The sequence below is a fragment of the Phoca vitulina genome, unplaced genomic scaffold (genome assembly GCF_004348235.1).
Source record: "Phoca vitulina isolate PV1807 unplaced genomic scaffold, GSC_HSeal_1.0 scaffold60, whole genome shotgun sequence".
NCBI lineage: Eukaryota > Metazoa > Chordata > Mammalia > Carnivora > Phocidae > Phoca > Phoca vitulina.
This window is the reverse complement of record NW_022589763.1, coordinates 1255919-1275372: the sequence shown is the minus strand read 5'-3', so window position 1 is coordinate 1275372 and position 19454 is coordinate 1255919. Positions and strand designations below refer to the sequence as shown.

The window sequence follows — 19454 nt, the reverse complement described above, 5'->3', positions numbered from 1 at the left end:
AGTCCCGGGATCGAGTCCCACATCAGGCTCCCTGCTCAGCAGGGAGTCTGCTTCTCCCTCTGACCCTCCTCCCTCTCATGCTCTCGTCTCTCGTTCTCTCTCTCTCAAATAAATAAATAAAATCTTAAAAAAAAAAAAAAATACTGCAAACCGTGAATACAGCAAAATACGTGAAACACTTAAAAGTCGGTGATAAGTGAGTGCACCACGTGGACGTGCCCACCCTTTTCCCCAAATGCACCTGCAAGAACTAACCCCTAACCCACACGTAGCATCAACTGTTTTCTTGTTTCTCGTTATAAATGTCTCACGCGTGTGTCTCTGAAATTTAACTTTGCATTCCTTGACCCTTAAGTAAGTAGAGTAATATCTGTGATTTGCTTTTTTTGCTCATATAAGATTAGTTACCTGGGGGAAGCTGTAACAAATGACCACAAACCAAATGGCTAAAACCACAGAGATTCATCCTCCCCCAATTCTGGAGACCAGATGTCTCAGATCCAGGCGGGGCAGGACCACTGAGATCCAGGTGGGGCAAGGCCATGTTCCCTCCTGAGGCTCCAGGGGAAGGTCCTTCCTGCCTCTTCCAACTTCTGGGGCTCAGGTGTCCCTGGGCTGGTGGCCGTGTCCCTCCCATGTCTGCCTCTGTCTTCATGTGGCTTCTCCTCTGTGTCAGTGTCTCCTCTTCTGTCTCTTACAAGGACACCTGCCATTGGATTTAGGGCCACCCTGATCCAGGATGAGCTCATCTCAGATCCTTTACTTCATCACATCTGCAAAGACACTATTTCCAAATAATGTCATATTCACACATACTAGGGGCTAGGACTTCAACTTGTATTTGGCGGGGGGGGGGGACCCAATTGAACACACAGTTCTCCATATTAAATGTTTGACATCAGTCCCTGTGGACACGTGGAGAAGTAGATTATTGGGTTCTGTCCTGGTGAAGTATATTCCACATGCATATACAACATGGCTTAGATCCATCCACAGGATCAGGAACATCTGGGGTGTTTCCAGTTCTTTGGGGTTTCCAGCAGTATTGCTGTAAAGGATCAATCATACATCTCCATGTCTGCTTCTGTCCCAGTTTCTCTAGGGAACAGGCTCTGGCATGAGAAGGTTCTAGAAGATTCTCCTGTCCACGTTTTCTGGAGCATTCCGTTGGGCTTTCAAGGACAGTTTTACCAAAACATGCTCCAAGTACTGAGAATGCCTCAGGCCTTAAGTCTTTATTGATTCTATCACTGATGTCCTGTTTTTAATAGATTTTTCAGTCCATTTAATTTAATTAATTTAATTTCAATTTAATTTTCAAGCCATATTGATTAATGTGTAAATATCATATTCCCCCTTCTTTCTAATATGTATGCTTCTCTTGAAAATGTTCTTACCTATGCTATAGGCAGTTAAATAATAGATGGTGTAGGTAACTCATATCTTATTTTCCATTTTGAGGGCAAAACATGTAATGTCTCTCTCTTATATTTATTCGCATTTGCATATTGTACTTTGTTATGTACAATGCTACATATCATTCTGACTTGACTTTTCTTTTGAATGAGGTATGAATGTTGAATTTTTACCAAAACAAAACAAAACAGTTCACTCCATAGGCAAACTACGGGCCATGGGCTGGCCACATGGTTTTGTCAATAAAGCTTTATTGACACACATGTTTTTTAATTTACGTGTTGTCCCTGGTATAAAGGCAGAGCCTAGTGGTTAGGACAGAGACCAGATGGCCCACAAAGTGAGAAATACTTCCTGTCTGGCCCTTTACAGAAAATGTTTGCTGACTCAGATCTAGAGAGATGATTATGTTTTTGTTTGCTTTAACCCCCTTATTTGGATAACGTGGTTCAGTATGTTACTCTAAAATGAACGGCCCCCAATTTCTGGAATGCTTCTTGGTGTCATAGAGCATTATTCTCCATTACACCAGAGGATTCCATTCCCCAGCCACTTCATTGATGACTTCTGTGTTGATATTTACCCCGGCGCTATAGATCCCCTTCTGGCTATTTTTGTCAAGTTGGGATACGAAAGTTTTGATGATTTGTTTAAAAAAAAAAAAAAAAAGCCAAACAATGAGACAATCCAGAAGCTCATTTTTCCCTGTGTTTTTCTCTCTTATGCTTCAGCCTAATGTAATTATAATGACAACTCTCTGCATTTGCAGACTGGAAGTATTAGCCTTTGCAAACTCTCTGGGTTTGGGAATTTTCAGAAGGATGATTCTGATTCAGGTTTCAAAATTATCTTTGATGGGTATTGCTTTCTTGAGGATTCCTCCTTCTTCTCAAGTCAGTGTTGACAGCTTCGTCCCTTCGATAATTATCTGTTTCTTCAAGTTTCGGGATTAATGAGGACAGTCACCGAACCTCTTCTCGGGGTCTGCCTTCCATGCCTGCTCCGAGCACCTTTCATGAAGTTAGCCTTGTCCCTGAGCTCCCTTTAGGGCTTAATTACCTTCCTTCCCTTTCAATTTGTCTTCCTACCGACGCATCATTTGGTGTCTACTTCCCCAAGCAGAGGGATTTCGAAATATTTTCTTTCGCCAGGAAAGCATCCACACTTGGCCTGCCCGAGACCTGGCCATGAACTCCTGGGAACGTGTTGTGCAGCATCTGCCCTTTTGGATTAAAAATAACCTCAGGGCGCTGTCTGCATGATGGTGCCTCTGTACAGAAGAGAGAAGATTATGGAAGCTGTAAGACTAAGTCGTGGAATAATATTCATTACCATGGAAATGAAGTAAAAATGGGATAAGGAAACAGAACAAAATCTGTAGCCCAGCCGAGGCTATGATGCCCTCTTTATAATGATTACCGTGTATGCACATATTACTTACATGGACGTGTTTGTCTATCTGTTCTTTTATACCATACAGTGGCGTTGTTTTATACCAGTAAACCTCCGTCGGTGCCTCCCTGGAAATCATGCCCTGGATTGCAAATTCAGAGCCACTCACCTGGGCGAGCCACTTTGGTCCTTGAGAGAAACCAGGAGGCGTTTGTAAAGACGAGAGGTTTAGCGTGTTCACAAATGAAGACCACTCTGTATGCATGTGCTCTGTCAGGCTCTGTGTGCGTGTAGACGAAGCTTCTCAGAGGCTGTGAGACCCAGTGAAGCCAGTGCCGATGCAGAAAACCTGCATCTCTCAGGTGTTGGTCCTGTTGCATTGGGACGTCATCCCTATCTGCCTGCGTTACTGCCTTGGGATCCGTGGGTACCACGAAAAAGCATGATTCTCAGTGCTGGGTGCATCGGGACCCCTGTGCAGAGCTCATGCCAAACAATGCCAGGCCTCTTTGAAATCACTTTATACACCAGTCTCCAATTAAAAAGGATCAAATCGACAGTGTAGAACATGCCCCCGTTACAACAACCTATATGACTAGTGATGTTTGGTTCTCTTTAATATGCATTTGAATCAACCCAGTCACAGGGTCGTTTGATTGCTTTTTGATGGATGTGCCAGGAGGGTGGCACGTTTAATTAATCAACTCAAGGACACACGTCCAGCAATCCTTCTCCCCACCTCTGCATCATCAGCTTTTCCCCATCATCCGTCAGCATTCGAGCACGCTGAATGAACAGCAACCTTCAGTTGACCTTCTATCATGCCATAGGGAACTACCACCATTACTCTTCCACTCTGGGAGGTAGGAGATCCCCGATGATCCAGGGGAGCCCAGTGTCATCACAGGGATCCTCATAAGAGAGAGGATGGAGGGTTCGAGTCAGAGAAGGACAGGGACAAGGAGACAGACTCTCACCTGGAGCATCCAGCAGGAATACAGCCCCTGCCAACCCACCAGGTTTTAGACCATTGAGATTCATTTTAGACTTCTGACCTTGTAGAATTTTAAGATGATAAATCTGTGCTGTATTAAGCCACCAAGTTTTTGATCATTCACCAAGAATAGCCAAATGAAACTCTTACGTTCACCTTCCTTGGATCTCAGCTCTCAAGACCGCCCTCTTGTGTCTTTGCCCAGTGTGTTGGCTTCAGCTGCTTCCCTGTAAAGCTGGTGGGATAAGACCCACTTCACAGGTATATCATGAAGATTACATCATATGAGGTGGGCTCACACAGGAGGCTTGGAGCAGGGAGTCAGTGCATGATGTTTGTTCGGGCATTGATGACATCTCATGCACTCCTCCAGGTGTAGAGTGATCAAGACTGATCACTGGGGCGTCAGGGTGGGCATGTCCCGTAGTTGCACCCTGGGTTCTGGGAACTCTACCAGTTATCACTCGGTTTGACTTCGAGCATTTCATGAGTGACAAAAGGACAAATATGGTGGCAGTAGTCTGCCCTAGTGTTGGGGCAGGAGGAGAAGGCTTTGCTGGGGATGGGGCCTCTGAAGGTGGACTGAAGGCTAGGCCAGGGTCCATGAGCAATGCTGGAACTATATGTGATGCAGAAAGTAGTTCAAGATGGTGGGTGGTCAAACTGACACCACCTCTTTCTTAGCTGTGTCCCCCATCTGAACCCAAGACTGGGAAGTGATCTGAGCTACCCGTGTCTCAATTCTCCCAAGAGCAGCTGTTCCCAGCCCTATTTCAGGTGTACAAGGAGAGAAGCTTATCATGTGTTAGAAGCAATGGCCACCTTAGGATGTTAGGGCAGGGTGCCTGTTGAGAAATGTCAGTGAGAAGGTTACAGGATCAGACCCATCCAGCCTACAAAGCATCCAATGGACTGCAGGACATGGGGGCACCTGGGGTCAGCTTTCAGACCATTGCAGTGGTAGAGGTGGTACTGGACGCGGTGGAGAGGGAGGAAAATCATTCCAAAAACTAGTCCAGAGATAAAATTAAGACATCTTGACTGGTTGACTCTGGGATGTGAATAAATAAAGACTCAAGGATAATTTGGGGGTTTCTCACTCAGGAAAGTGAGGGTAATGGTGGTGCCTATCCAAGAGATGGGGTGATGGGAAATGCCCAGGTGGGGATTTGGGGATGCTTGACCTTGAGGTGGATAAGTAGGGTGTTTACTTCCAATGCCAACTGGGCTGCCATAAATGTGTCTGTGGCTTAAAGGAGAGCCAGGTCAGGTTTTCATTTCAAAGGTGAAGATAGGGAAGGAGATGAGAAAGGAAGCTATTGGCATGGGGGATGGGCTTATAGGAAGGCAGATTAAGGACCAAGATGGAGAGGTCTCTGGAGGAACCAAGATCTGGCCACCCCTTCCTTCTCCTTCCCACCCTCTGCGATGCCTCTTGCTTTGGTAATTTGTTAATTCTGGATAATAATATCTCATAAGATTGTTGTGAAAATTGCTAACATAATATATGTGAAAGCATTTCCAAAACTGTAAAGCCCTATGTAATTATGTAATTATAAGGCATTCATGTTCCCTTCCAACCATACATTGCTTGCAGCTCTTAAATAGCACATTTTAAATTCCATCCTCTTTCTACTAAGTGTGCTTCTTATTTTATTATTTTTTTTCACACTCTTGTGCCCAACCATCAACCCACAGTCCCTGCCTATTGTCAGCTCCATGGTGGTGGGGGTTATTTTCAAAACTGCCTTTCTTTGCCCCAAGAGCCCACAAGACATTGATGAGCATTTAATAAACATTTGTTGTGCTGAATCGAATTGAAACGGGGTGCATAGCTTCCAACTCCAGCCGTGGCTTCATGCAGAGAAAACCTTTAACTATAAATACACGGAGCCCTCTTCCCTGGTCTCCCAGCGGACATCTGGTTCTTTAGTGGTCCTCCTGCCTCTGATAAAAGCAACACATACACTCTTGGGTTCAGTTTCACATTTTAGACATCTTACAAATCTTTAAGGATGATCTTTTTTTTATTTTTTTTACAAGCTGTAGATAAAATGGGATATGTTATTTATGCCAGAGGGAGCATTGTTTAGAGGACCTTCTTATCTATTCAGAAGCCGACTGATTTTTCTGCACCCAGCACCCAGGAAACACGCTTCATCATCCCGGGAATGAGCTGGAAGACAGATCATCTCAACCAGAACTGCACAGGGACAGATGATCAAATTTTGCTGGGGGGTTCAGTAGATCTGCAGGTGCACCATTTGATGCTGGTCATCTGCCCTTGGTTCTCCTTGAGGCCAGAGAGAGAGAGAGAGAAAAAAAAAAAAACAGAGCTGATTTGGGTCTTTCTGCATATCCATCTTAATTAGATACTTTCCAGTTTGTCTCCATGATGCTTATCATCATGGACCTGAATTCCCATTTTTTTAAAGACTTTTTATTTATTTATTTGACAGAGACAGACACAGAGAGAGAGCACAAGCAGGGGGAGCAGCAGAGGGAGAGGGAGAAGCAGGCTCTCCGCTGAGCAGGGAGCCCAATGCGGGGCTCAATCCCAGGACTCTGAGATAATGACCTGAGCTGAAGGCAGACGCTTAATGACTGAGCTACCCAGGCGCCCCTCCCAGATATTTTTGAACACAGCTGAGTGCCTGGATCCCAGGTACTTTCCTAGAGGAGACAATTCCTACAGATGAATTAAACAAAACAAAAAAACAAACAGTGAATAAGTTGTGGAATTTCATGCTCAGCTTAGAAAACTCTGATAGGGGAGCGTGGTTATAGAAACCAGCACAAAATGTCCATTTTCTTGTTAGACAAGAGCAGCTTTGAATTTCATCAGCTGTGTTCCTACTGATACTCCTTGGCAAATTAAGCTAGAGGTTCTGCCTCATTAACCCGTTCTGGTTGGCGATCATTAGTGTGTTGGAGTTTCATGAGCCTGGAGCTCTTGGCAGGTCATGGGCTCCAGTGAGCTTCTCTAGGACGTGAAGTTTCATCACCGAATGACCCAAGCAGTGATCCCGGGGAAGAAGAAAGGATTAATAACTCTCTTTGCTTGGAATGAACATCCCCAAGCTTGAGCTTATTAGTCATGAAATATCATCTACATGTTCACCATGCAAGGACGGACTATAGAGGTCGCAGGAGAGGAAGCCTTTTGATCTTGCCTTTTTGCCAACATGGCATCCCTACATGAAGCGTTGAGTTAGTAAGGAAGAATCACAGTGCAAAAGATCTTTGAGAGCAGCAGGGCTCTATGCCAGCCCCTTTAGCAGTTAACCCACGTGGCTTTCCTTGTCAGTGTGTATGTATGGTGGCTCCCTGGGGACATCCAGCCTATGACCGGGTGCCCAGCCGATGGTGGATTGCTGCACCATGAGCCACAGGTGCAAGATGTCAGGTGATAACATAAAAACAAATAGAAACAAAGGAAAAGTAAGCAAAGAGAGAAGGAGTAGAAAAAGGCGGTGTATGGTGCAGATGTTTCTCATGCTCCCACTGGCTGTGGTGTGCAGGGTTCTAGCTCAGAGAGATTCAGGAAAAAACAAGTGGTTGTCTCTTCTCTGTGGTTTTTTTCATAACCTAGAACCCAGCGTCATTCAAATATAGATCTTGGTGTTGGGACATGTATTCATCATCTTGGGTGGATTTAACAGAATCCCACAGACTGAAGATGTTTGAAAACAGGTACTTACTGCTCATAGGCTGGAGGCTGAAAATCTGAGATCCAGGCGTGGCCAGCAGTAGTTTCTCCCGGGACCTCTCTGCTGGACATGCATGGCCATCTGTCTGTGTCCTCACGTGATGGAGGGAGGAAGAGGTATCTCCTCCTCTTCTTATGAGGACACCAGTCCCATCATGGGGGCTCCCACCCTCATGACCTCGTGTAACCGTAATCACCTCCCAAAGGCTCCGCCTGCTAATACCATGCCATTGAGGGTTAGGGCTTCCACATATGAATTGGAGGGAAGGGGCGTGCACATTCAGTCTATAATAGGACATATGCCTTCACCGGACACATATTTAAGAAGCATCTCCTGCCTGTCGGGGTCTTTGCTGGTCTTAGGTCTATCTGGCAGAACCTGAGCATGTCCCTCCCATGAGTCTGAATGCAGCAGATGAGTAGAGGCGTAAGCACCTGTTCCCTGGAAAAGGTGTGTGCGCACAGCTGCAGCCCTCCATAGGCTAACATTCCCAGTCAGAGAAGAGGAATCATTTGGACATTGAATTAGTCTGTCCGGGCTGCCATGACAACGTACCAGAGACGGGGTGGCTTTAACAACAGACATTCATTGTCTCTCAGTCCTGGAGGCTGGGAGTCTGAGATCCAGGCGGGGCCGAGGGTGGGACTCTGAGATCCAGGCGGGGCCAAGGCTGGTTCCTCCTGAGTCCTCTCTCCTTGGCGTGTAGATCCTGTGTCCTCCCTGTGTCCTCAGGTGGTCGTCCTCTGGGGGTATCTGTGTCCTCATCCCCTCTTTTTATAAGAACACAAGTCCTGTTGGATCAGGGTCCACACCAACAACCTCATTTTACCTTAATCCCCTCTTTAAAGATCCCCACTTCCAAATACAGCCCCATTCTGAGGTCCTGGGGGTGAGGACTTCAACATATGGATTTGGGGGGACATAGTCCAGCTCATTTCAGGCATTGTTGATGTTGATGTTCGGCCTTCCAGCTCATCAGGAAGCCTGCTGCCCAGACAGAGGCAGGAGCTGTGCCCCGTGGACATTCTTCCCTCTGGTTAAGCGGCTATGGTGGCTCTCTCCCTGCATGAGACATCTCCTGCTGCAAGAGCCTACTTGGACTCAGAAGTCTCCCCAAACCCACTCTCCTGCCTACATCTCCCAGCCTCTAGAGTCATTTCTTGGAGAAGTCAGCACATGCTATGGGTGAGGATGTTGACCAGGGAGCTGGTGGCCCTGGGTTCGAATCCTAGCTCCTCCACCCACCAGCTGTGTGCCCTGGGGAAAAGACAAGTCTTCTCTGAGCCTCAGGTCCTCATCTGTAAAATGGGTGTTAGTGCTTGGCACAATGCCCAGCACACAATATGGTCACCCCTGTCGTGCTTACTGTTTATCATTTGCAATTGTGTTTATTTGCCAAAAGCCTTTCCCTCGTAAGATGTCATGCGTTTCTCCCTGACAATTGTGTGGGAAAACTATTTCTACAATTATTGTTTTCCAGGAAAGGAAATAGGCTTAAGAGGGACGATGATTCAGTGAAGATCTCACAGTTAACAGGTGGTGACAGAAATTTGAACCCAGGTCCTGAGATCCTTGGGTGTCTCCTCCACCTCCAGGGAATGCAGATAAATTCCCAAAGGTTAAAGTCGTGTGTGTGCGAATGTCTGTGACTGTGTGTGAGAGCTTGTGGGTGAGCACCTGTGTGTGCACATGGGCTAGTGTGCATGCACGTGGGTGAATATGTGTGTGTGCATGTGAGGTTGTGTGTGTGTGTGGGGTGACTATATGTGTGGGTGAGTGCATGTGAGAGCATGTGTGTGGGGGTGAGCATATATGTGTGCATGGGAGCATGTGTGTGTGTGCATGTGGGTGAGTCTGTGAGCACATGTGCGTGCATGTGGATGAGTGTGTGAGTGCATGTGAGCATGTGTATGTGTGCATGTTTATACATACACATGTGTATCTCAGCATTTATCATGGCACCCTCCCTTTTGCATGGGCACAACCTATAATTGCTCTGATGGGTGATGATTAGGATGTGATATGAGATGTAATGAGAAATAAATGAATAAAAGCATCTATTTCATGAGCTGTCAAAACATTTAGGAATTAAAGAATACAAATGAAATCTCATTTCTGTCTTCATTATAAGCCCAAGGCTTTGAAATGTTCTACAAACGATCAGCGGTTGCATTTTTAAACCTAGCATCTATCATGTATTTAAGCACATGATAGTTGGGTAAGTGGATGTGATTAATTTTCCACAAGATGCATTATAGCCAAGAAACAGCTCTTTTCTTCTACCCCTTTGTATGTCAGCAGAGCTGCCTGCCAGCTTGGCTGACAGTGTGTATGTCTGTGTGTAAATGTGTGCGTGGGTACGTCGGTGTGTATGTGTGCATCCATGTGTGTGCCTCTAAGCATATGTGTGTGCATATGAGTATATATGTGTGTCCATGTGAGCATATGCATGTGCATGAGTATGTGTGTGTGCGTGTGAGTATGTGTGTGAGAATGTATGTGTGTGCGTGATTATATGAGTATATATGAGTATATATGTATGTGTGTGAATGTATGCATGTATGTGGGTATGAGTATGTGTGTGTGCATGTGAGTATGAGTGTGTGTGAGTATATATGTATGTGTGTGAATGTATGTATGTGGGTATGAGTATGTGTGTGTGCATGTGAGTATATGAGTGTGTATGAGTATATATGTATATATGTGAATGTATGCATGTATGTGGGTATGAGTATGTGTGTGTGCATGTGAGTATATGAGTGTGTGTGAGTATATATGTATGTATGTGAATGTATGCATGTGTGTGGGTATGAGTATATGTGTGGACATGTGAATATGTGAGTGTCATGGGAGTACATGTACATGTGAATACATGTGTGCATGTGAGTTTATGTGTATGATTGTGAATGTGCATGCATGCATGGAAGTATGTGTGTGCATATGAGTGTGTGTGCATGGGAATATATATGTGGCATGGGAGTATATGTGTGTGCATGGGAATGCCAACCCCCCACGCAGCTGAAAATCCAGGTATCACTCTGACTCCTCAAAGCTTCACTACTCATAGCCTACTATTGCCTAGAAGCCTTAATGATGCCATAAACAGTAGATTAACCCATATTTTGTACGTTGCATGTATTATGCACTGGATTATCACAATAGAATAAGCTAGACAAAGAAAACGTGGTTAAGAAAATCCTAAGGAAGAGAAAACACATTTACGGGATTGTGCTACCTTTACCGAAAAAATCCGCATCTAAGTGGACGCGCGCAGTTCAAACCTGTTTTGTTCAGGGGTCAGCTGTGTAGACTTAGAGAGACACATAAGAAGCTCTAGAGTGGATGGGGCAGATTGAGCAGATTTCCACAAGATTAAATAAGATAAGCTCTTGAAAAAGTCTTTATCCTGACAATAAGAAGCGAGGGGGAAATTCTGTTGGTTTCTGGATCTGGAATCATAGCCCCGGACGGAGATGCCTTGGTTCCCACCATTTCCAATCTCTTGAGCTCCTCCTAGCTCGCTGGCACCCACTGACCATACTAACCCACTGGTCACTCAGACTCCCACCCCAGAATGCAGAGTGTGTCGTGTTCCCACGTTGCCGCATTCCGTCAGAACAAGAGTTCCAGTCCTCATGTGTTCTCTACGTTTCAAGCTTCTACTTGGACTTTGCTTTCCCCCTAAGCAGTGACCATAGCCTGGGAACTCTTCCATCCTCACGGGAAGCTCACCGTGCTGCGTTGACGCCAAGAACCTTTCTGCAAGGTGGTCACATTTCACCCGGTTGCCAACTAGTGTTGCTTTAACACAGAGGCTCAGCATTCATCCCCTTTGAGCCAGTTCATACGCATTATGGCTTCATCGGGAGTTGCAGAACTTGACTGTCCACATCAGGGATTTTAATACGCATTTTTGCCTATGGAAATGGATTAACCCATCAGCTCGGCTAGGTTGTACACATGGCTTTCTGCTTGAGTTTCCCGACCCCGGTGATGAGCATGCTGTGTCTAGCCCAACAACATCGGTGGGGGTCCTGAGAATCCCATGCGCTCTACTCTGAACACTGATGCATACTGGCCTTCTTCCTTCTCCCCACAGACCCCAGATGAGGGAGCCTGGACGTCTGTCTATGCAGCGGTCACCCCGGACCTGGAAGGAATTGGCGGCCGCTACCTTTACAATGAGAAAGAGACCAAGTCTCTCAAGATCACGTATGACCTAGATCTTCAAAGAGAACTGTGGGCCAGGAGTTGCCAGATGACCGGCATCACTGACATGACCCAGGACACCTTCTCGGGGTAGTTGCCACGTCGGGGAAGACCTTGCCTTCAGTCCACCAAACACAGGTCTGTGACAGATCCCCGTGTCCGCATTTTTCATAGCTGCCTGCCTTTGGGGCTGTGTCCCCAGAGGTCTCCTGTCTGCTGTCGTGCCTTTGCAGGAAGTCAAGGACCAAAAGGAACATTAAATGTAATTCCCAAGTAGGTGGTCCCGAGCCGTAAGTTGTCTGCCAAATTGCTACAAGTGCTATGAACAATTAAATGCTGCCTAACCCAACTGTGCAGTCTTCCTTGTTGAGCACAGGGCAGGGACCAGGTTTGGGGAGACATATTCCAGGTGAGGCAAGCTCTTTCAAGGGAGTATGAACCACTGGAGCTGTAGAGGGTTCAGGGTCCCCTGTGCCCTTTGTTCTTCCACTCACCCATTATTCCGGACACCCAGCTTTGACTCCTGGGTCCGTGAAGCAGAGACATGAGCCTTCCTCAGTCTGTTGGGTTAAGGGTCAGGTGACAACTCATATTCTACTCCACACTTTGAGAGTGACCTGGTCCTGGGTGCTACCTGTAGTCCCCAGAGTTGCTGTCATGAGCTCAAGCCCGTGAGTCATGCGAATATAACCAGATGTGTCAGGGATTCTGTGCAGTGGGTGGGAGGACAGGGTCCCAGACAGCATTCCCTGTATGGTTCTCTAGGACAGGATGAGACGGGTCTGGATGGAACTCACCATGGAGTTCTGTAGGACAGGGAGGAGGGTAGGGTCTGCACAGCACTCACCATGGGGTTCTGTAGGACAGGGATGAGAGAGGGATCTGGATAGTACTCCCCATGGGGTTCTGTAGGACAGGGAGGAGGGAAGGGTCTGCACAGCACTCACCATGGGGTTCTGTAGGACAGGGATGAGAGAGGAGTCTACACGGCACTCCCCATGGGGTTCTGTAGGACAGGGATGAGAGAGGAGTCTACACAGCACTCCCCATGGGGTTCTGTAGGACAGGGATGAGGGAAGGGTCTGCACAGCACTCCCCATGGGGTTCTGTAGGACAGGGAGGAGGGAAGGGTCTGATCGGCACTCACCACGGGGTTCCATAGGACAAGGATGAGGAAAGGAGTCTGCACAGCACTCACCATGGGGTTCTATAGGACAGGGATGAGTAGAAGGGTCTAGTCGACACTCAGCATGGAGTTCTGTAGGACAGGGAGGAGGGAAGGGTCTGGAGAGCAATCCCCATGGGGTTCTATAGAACAGGGTCGAGGAGAGGGGTCTGTAAACCAGTCACTCTGGGTTTTTATAGGACAGGAGGAAGAGAGGGGTCTTACATAGCACTCCCCATGGGGTTCTATAGGACAGGGAGGAGGGAAGGGTCTGGACAGCAATCCCCATGGGGTTCTATAGAACAGGGTCTAGGAGAGGGGTCTGTAAACCACTCACCCTGGGTTTTTGTAGGACAGGAGAAAGAGAGGGGTCTTAGATAGCATTCCCTATGGGGTTCTGTAGGACAGGAATGAGGAGAGAGGTCTGGTCAGCAGCCAACCATGGAGCTCGGTAGGACAGGGACCAGGAGAGGGGTCTGGATGGCAATTCCCAGGGGGGTTCTACAGGACAGGAATGAGGAGAAGGGTCTATAATCACTCAGTACAACATCTTGTGGGACAAGGAAGGATGTTCCTGACTTTGCTCACTATTTGTTTTGGGCAAAAGGTAAAGGAATGGGCCCTGGTTTCCCACTCACCATCACATTGCCATACATGACCTTCTCCTGGGTTGTTCCCCACTCAGAATGTCAGTTAACTTTTCTCTTGCATCCTTCCTAGACACATCTGTAGGGCCTGATTTATAGTTAAACCATAGTACTGAAGTAGCCATAAACATATTTGATGCCCAGTCATGGGTGTTGATCACAGTTCATCAGAGCCCACCTGAGCTGGACATTTTCTTCTGGTTCCTCCCATATCTGTAAGCAGAGGCAGCTTGTCTGCCAGGAACATGAAGGGTGGTCCATGCACTGGCAGTCAGACAGAGGTGGAGGGTCTTTGGAATTGTATCCAGTTGGTCTCTCTAGGAGTTGAATTATGACCCCCTCCAAAAGATACCTCCACGTGCTCACCCCCCAGAACCGATGCATGTGATTCTACTTGGAAAGATAATCTTTGCAATGGAATCAAGATCTTAGGATGAGGAGATCATCCTGGCTTATCTAGCTACATTCAATGTAATCACAAGTTTCCGTATCAGAACAGGTAGAGGGAGATTTGATTATAAAATAGGAAGAGGTCATGTGACCATGGAGACAGAGACAGGAGGGACGTGGCCACAAACCCAGGGACACCTAGAGCCCCCAGAAGCGGGAAAAGGCAGGAAGGACCTTCCTCTGGAGGGAGCACAGCTCTGCCCCGCCTGGATCTCAGCAGCCGTGCCTCACCTGAATCTCAGCCCTGCCCTGCCTGGATCTCAGACTTCTGGTCTTCAGAGTTGGGGGAGGATGAATTCCTGCGGTTTTTAAGCCACCAACATATTGATAGGAATTTGTTACAGGAAACTCATACAGTTCCCTATGGTTCTGAGTATCTCCCGCAGTTTACTGGGCACCATCCTTGACTTCAGGGCTCACCCTTACTCACCCACCAGTCAGGCAAGGAAGGCTCAGTCCTTTCTCTGAGGATGTTCTCAATTCCAACATGGACAGACTAGCCACTTGAAATGTAGTGTAAAGGACACTGTGTGTGTGTTGCTGCACTCTGAATTTCCAGAACAGCGACTGCTGGTCAGCTGATCATCCATTCCCTCAACTGACAGAATCTCACCGAGGACCCAAACCTGATGTCAACTCTGGGCACATGCATGCTTTGGCATCACAGCCAGCAGCTCTTCCCCCGTGGGGTTCACACTGGATGCAGGGACAGATGCTTTATAGATTGCCTCTTGGTTGTTCCAGGATGGATGCAGTGGCACCGTGAAGGAATTTAAGAATCTGCTCTCCTTCTGGAATGGAGCATGACTTAATGGGAACTTAATAAAATACAAAGGAATGTAATTGCTCTGGTTTGGGATATTTGAGAATGCCTGTGATAGATTCTCTTTTAGTGACAGAGTTCTCTGTCTTTTCTTGGCCAAGGTGGTAAACCCTAAACAAATCTTCTCAATAAAAATGCTGATAATCTCCCTGAAGTTCTAGTTAGGTTGATGGGTTTTGGTTGCCCACTGGGGGAGCATCTGAAAATGATTGTTGCTCATCCCCACCCTCAGTAGCATTCCACAGTTCATTCCTCTGGACATCAGCATTTCTGTAGAGCTTCTCAAGCCCTCCTCTTGTTCAACCAAGTTCAAGACCCAACCTGAGCCAGACATATTGAGATTGCAACTTCCAGCCCTGAGTGCTGGCACCTCCTCGGACTGTTCAGATGTTCCACTAAAGCTCTAGAGCCCAGACTAATGTCTTTTAGAACTAGAATCATAATCAAGATGTGCCTCATCTGATTTTCTGAACAGCCAGGACTCTGCACCAAAAAGCAGAATCTTGAATTCTGGAAGATGCCAACCTGGGAGCATTTCTATGTCATCAAAGACCATACTACAGCTTGAAGCTGTCATACGTAAGTGCCAGCAACTGTTATCGTTATGACGAAGGTACTTTCCAAGTAGAGGCTCAGGACAGTGTGGTAGGATGGCTCCTGGCCAGGCTGACATCCTCCATCACTGAGAAAACAAGCAGGCCAGGATTTGACAGATGCCACAATCCCCAAGCTGAGAAGACGCACTCCAAGAACAATTTGAACCTTGTAGGACCCTGGCCTCAGATTGTTCCTCCTTGTTACATGACAGCCCTTATGTTGCTGTTCCTCTCTGGGAGAGAGAAAGAGAGGAAAAAAACAAAAAACAAAAACAAACAAACAAAAAAAAGCACATCGTTCTGGAGAAGTTAGCAGGCACCCTCGACATGTGATTATAAAATTCCTCAGTGCTTGGAGACACTTCCCAGCAGCTGGAGAAATCATGTGGATCTCTGGGTGAGTAAAGTTGAATCCATGGCTTGGCAGACACTGGGAATTCTGGGGTTAAGCCTGTCACTCATGTTAGGGGAGCCACGAGGGTCTCTGTGCCCATGCCAGGGTGACGACTTTCCATCCACGGGCAAGACTTGATTCAGTAGTTGGACTCAAGATGCATGTGTTTCTCTTCTCAGTAAAGCTGTTCTTTTGTTCCTTCAGTGTAGCAACAGTGAGTTTTGTTTGGGTTCAACAATGGGCGGGACCACTTCATTCATTCATCTATTCATTCATTCATTCATTCATTCATTTCTACCAAGCCAGGCTCTGAGGAAACAGACTCACTCAAGTTGAGCGGGACCTAGCTCTTGTCCCAAAGGAGCTCGAGGTCTGTGGTGGACTGATAATGGCCTCCATGGATATTAGGTCCTAATCCCTGGAATCTGGAGATTTCACTGTATAGGATAGCAGAGACTTTTAACAAGGAGGAGTGGATGCCAACTAGATGCTGAAGGTTTCTGTATCATGAACAGGTGGCATGGGCACCTCTCATTCTGGCTGTTTGGAAATGCAACCATACAAGGTGCACTGGGCCCCCTCCAAGGCGGGACAGGTTGGGAGGCAAGATGAGGGAAGGTTTTTGGATTGGTCTGCAGGTCAGCAAAGGCATGCCGTGCCCATTTCCCATTGGATGTGAAGTCTTGCACTGGGCACCATCATTAAGCCTTTGGGTCTCTGTCTTTCTGATGCCTCATCTACTGAATGATGATGCTGACACAACCTTGTCTGCACCCAGGTTTGCTGAGACAACAAAACCTATGTATGCACTGTGCTTGAGGAATGTTCAGGAATAAATATATGCACCTATGGTTTTGCATGCAAGCTCTGGATTTAATTTGTCATTTAAGTGGAAAAATTACACTTGACCCTTGAACCAGCACAAGGCTAGGTGTGCCCAGCTCTATGCACTCAAAAATCCACATATAATTTTTGACTCTTTCCAAAACTTAATTACTAGGAGCCTGCTGTTGACCGGAAGCCTGAAAAATAACGTAGTCAATTAATTTGTATTATATATTATATATAACATTATATAATATAATATTATATATTATTAATATGTGTATTATATACTGTGTTCTTACAATAAAAATAAGCTACAGAAAGTAAAGTGTGATTAAGAAAATCATGGGAAGAGAAGATACGTCTACAGCACTGTGCTATATTTATTGAAAAAAATCTGCATCTAAGTGGACCCGTGCAATTCACACCGCATTGTTCAAGGGTCAGCTATAGTTGGAGTTGTATTTTCTGTCATCTGGATACCAGTATCCTAGTCATTGGGCCTAGATCCGCAGCTTTTTACCAAACGCCATAAAAGCACAAACATAAACCCTTAAGTCCCTCCTGCTTTGCAGCATGTGCCCTGAAGGGGCGGTGCGCAAATGTGTGCGCCTAGTAAAGAGTTTGAGGTTCTATTCAAGGAAGGACATTCTCTGGTTCAGGAATAGAGCTTTACCAACGTGTGCGGTTATTGCTAATTTATCATTTTTGGTTATCTCAGTTGCCTAATTTCTTCCCTTCATTCTGGGATATATCGTCTGACTTCCTGATTTCATGGATGCCATTTATTTATTTATTTCCATATGTCCAGTTGAAGCCTTCTGTGTCACTCATTCCTCCTTCTGACTTGGTCTACATCTCATAGATACGCAGTGCTGTCCTTGTCTTCATTTTTTCCTCTTTAGCCCGTGGCTTACTCAAACCAACATTTTTTGTTTTTTGTTTTTTGGGTTTTTTTTTTAAGATTTTATTTATTTATTTGACAGACAGATAGAGAGCACAAGTAGGCAGAAGCCTCCCGAAGCAGGCTCTCCGCTGAGCAGGGAGCCAGACGTGGGGCTCGATCCCAGGACCCCATGATCACGACTCGAGCCGAAGGCAGCCGCTTAACCGACTGAGCCACTCAGGCGCCCCCTCAAACCAACGTTTTAAAAACTCCCAGATAGAGAGGTGCCTGGGTGGCTCAATTGGTTGAGCATCCAACTCTTGATCTCAGCTCAGGTCTTGATCTCAGGGTCATGAGTTCAAGCCCTTTGTTGGGCTCCATGCTGGGCATGGAGCCTACTTAAAAAAAAAAAAAAGAATTCCCAGATACGTAGAATTAAAAATAATAATTTTACTGTCATTGAATCCAGCAATGCATTAAAAATTTTGCTTGCTCTATTTCGTCCAAGACCTACTTATATTGTCCTTCAAAGACCCCGCGGTACAGCTGGTCTACCACGGTGCCAGGTGTGGTTCAATGAGTTTTCATTCAAAATATCTTAGAGAAAATCATAGCATGGTAACTAAAAGGACCATTCTTTCAGGGGGAGAATATTCATTTTATTTTTCTGACTTTACTGAGGCATAACTTAGCAAAAATGTATATATTTAATGTGTAGGGTGCAATATTTTGATTTACACTTACACTGTGAAATGTCTATTGGCCATGACTTGGGCAAAGAGTGTCCTATTATGTTCACTGGGTCTTTTTTTTTTTTTTTAAGATTTTATTTATTTATTTATTTGAGAGAGAGAGAGAGAGTGAGTGTGGGGGAGGAGCAGAGGGAGAGGGACAAGCAGGCTCTGTTCTGAGTGTGGAGCCTGACACAGAGCTGGATCTCACGGCCCTGAGATCATGACCTAGGCTGAAATCAAAGAGTCAGTCACTCGAATTGACTGAGCCACCCAGGTGCTCCTCAGTGGGTCTTTTTATGGTCCTCACACTCATGAGAGGGGGCAATAGAAGGGAGTTAAGGCTGTGGAAGATCTTGCCTATGTGAGTAATGCCACCATAGTGAGTTGGGTCCAAGTCGCGTGCACCTGATGCGTTGGCTTTCCTTCCCAATGGCCTAGTGGTTTTCAATGCTGGTTGTTCTCTACGTGGTTCATGGAAAGGTAGAGAAGGGCACACTGAAGACAAAACACAACACAACAAAACAAAAAGCTGCTTTCCACATTTAACTGGGGGAGGCCAGTATGATAGACGTGTTGCAAGGCACAGGACAGGGCTACCCAGTGTACAGTGACCCCCTGCCCACATGACTTCTCAATGTCTGGCCACATGTCCATGCAGGTGAACATCCTGTATGTCATGAACCCAAGCCTAGAACTTAATTCTGTTGACTCATAAATGCAATCATTTGAATTTTCCAGGCAAGGAGCTACTGCCTTAATACAAGATTATCCTTGGTTGGATTGTTCACCATTTGCTGAAGCGCAGATGGCATTTGCATTACAAACCGCAGCATGCCTGCGGCAGGCTCTGTTTGCAGCTGGCACCTTCTTGGGGATCTGACATGCAGAGGCAAGCATCTTAGTCCTTCATCATCTGCAAGCACTGACATGTTCAAATGCCTATCATTTTATTATAAATTGCATTACATGGACATGATGTGGCTACTATTAATTTGTCCATAGGTGTAAGTATCTATGATTTCATTTTAAGATAGTGGGAGCACATTAAAAATGCATTAGCAGGGTGCCTGGCTGGCTCCGTCGGTAGACCATGTAGCTCTTGATCTCAGGGTTGTGAGGTTGAGCCCTAGGTTGGGCATGAAGCCTACTTAAAAAAAATGCATTAGCATACATCCCTACAACAGATTGTTATTTGACCATGAAAAAGGAATAG

General features: G+C 46.1%; 1 protein-coding gene across 1 annotated transcript in view; it reads left to right on the top strand.

Moving 5' to 3' along the window:
* DHRSX (dehydrogenase/reductase X-linked) overlaps positions 1-16815 on the top strand; it is a 126084-nt gene extending 109269 nt beyond the window's left edge. The window contains exon 6 of the mRNA XM_032391215.1: positions 11612-16815. Coding sequence (XP_032247106.1) covers positions 11612-11815 — 204 coding nt within the window. The 3' untranslated portion in view covers positions 11816-16815. The remainder of the gene's footprint in view (positions 1-11611) is intronic.
* The last annotated feature ends 2639 nt before the right edge of the window (positions 16816-19454 follow it).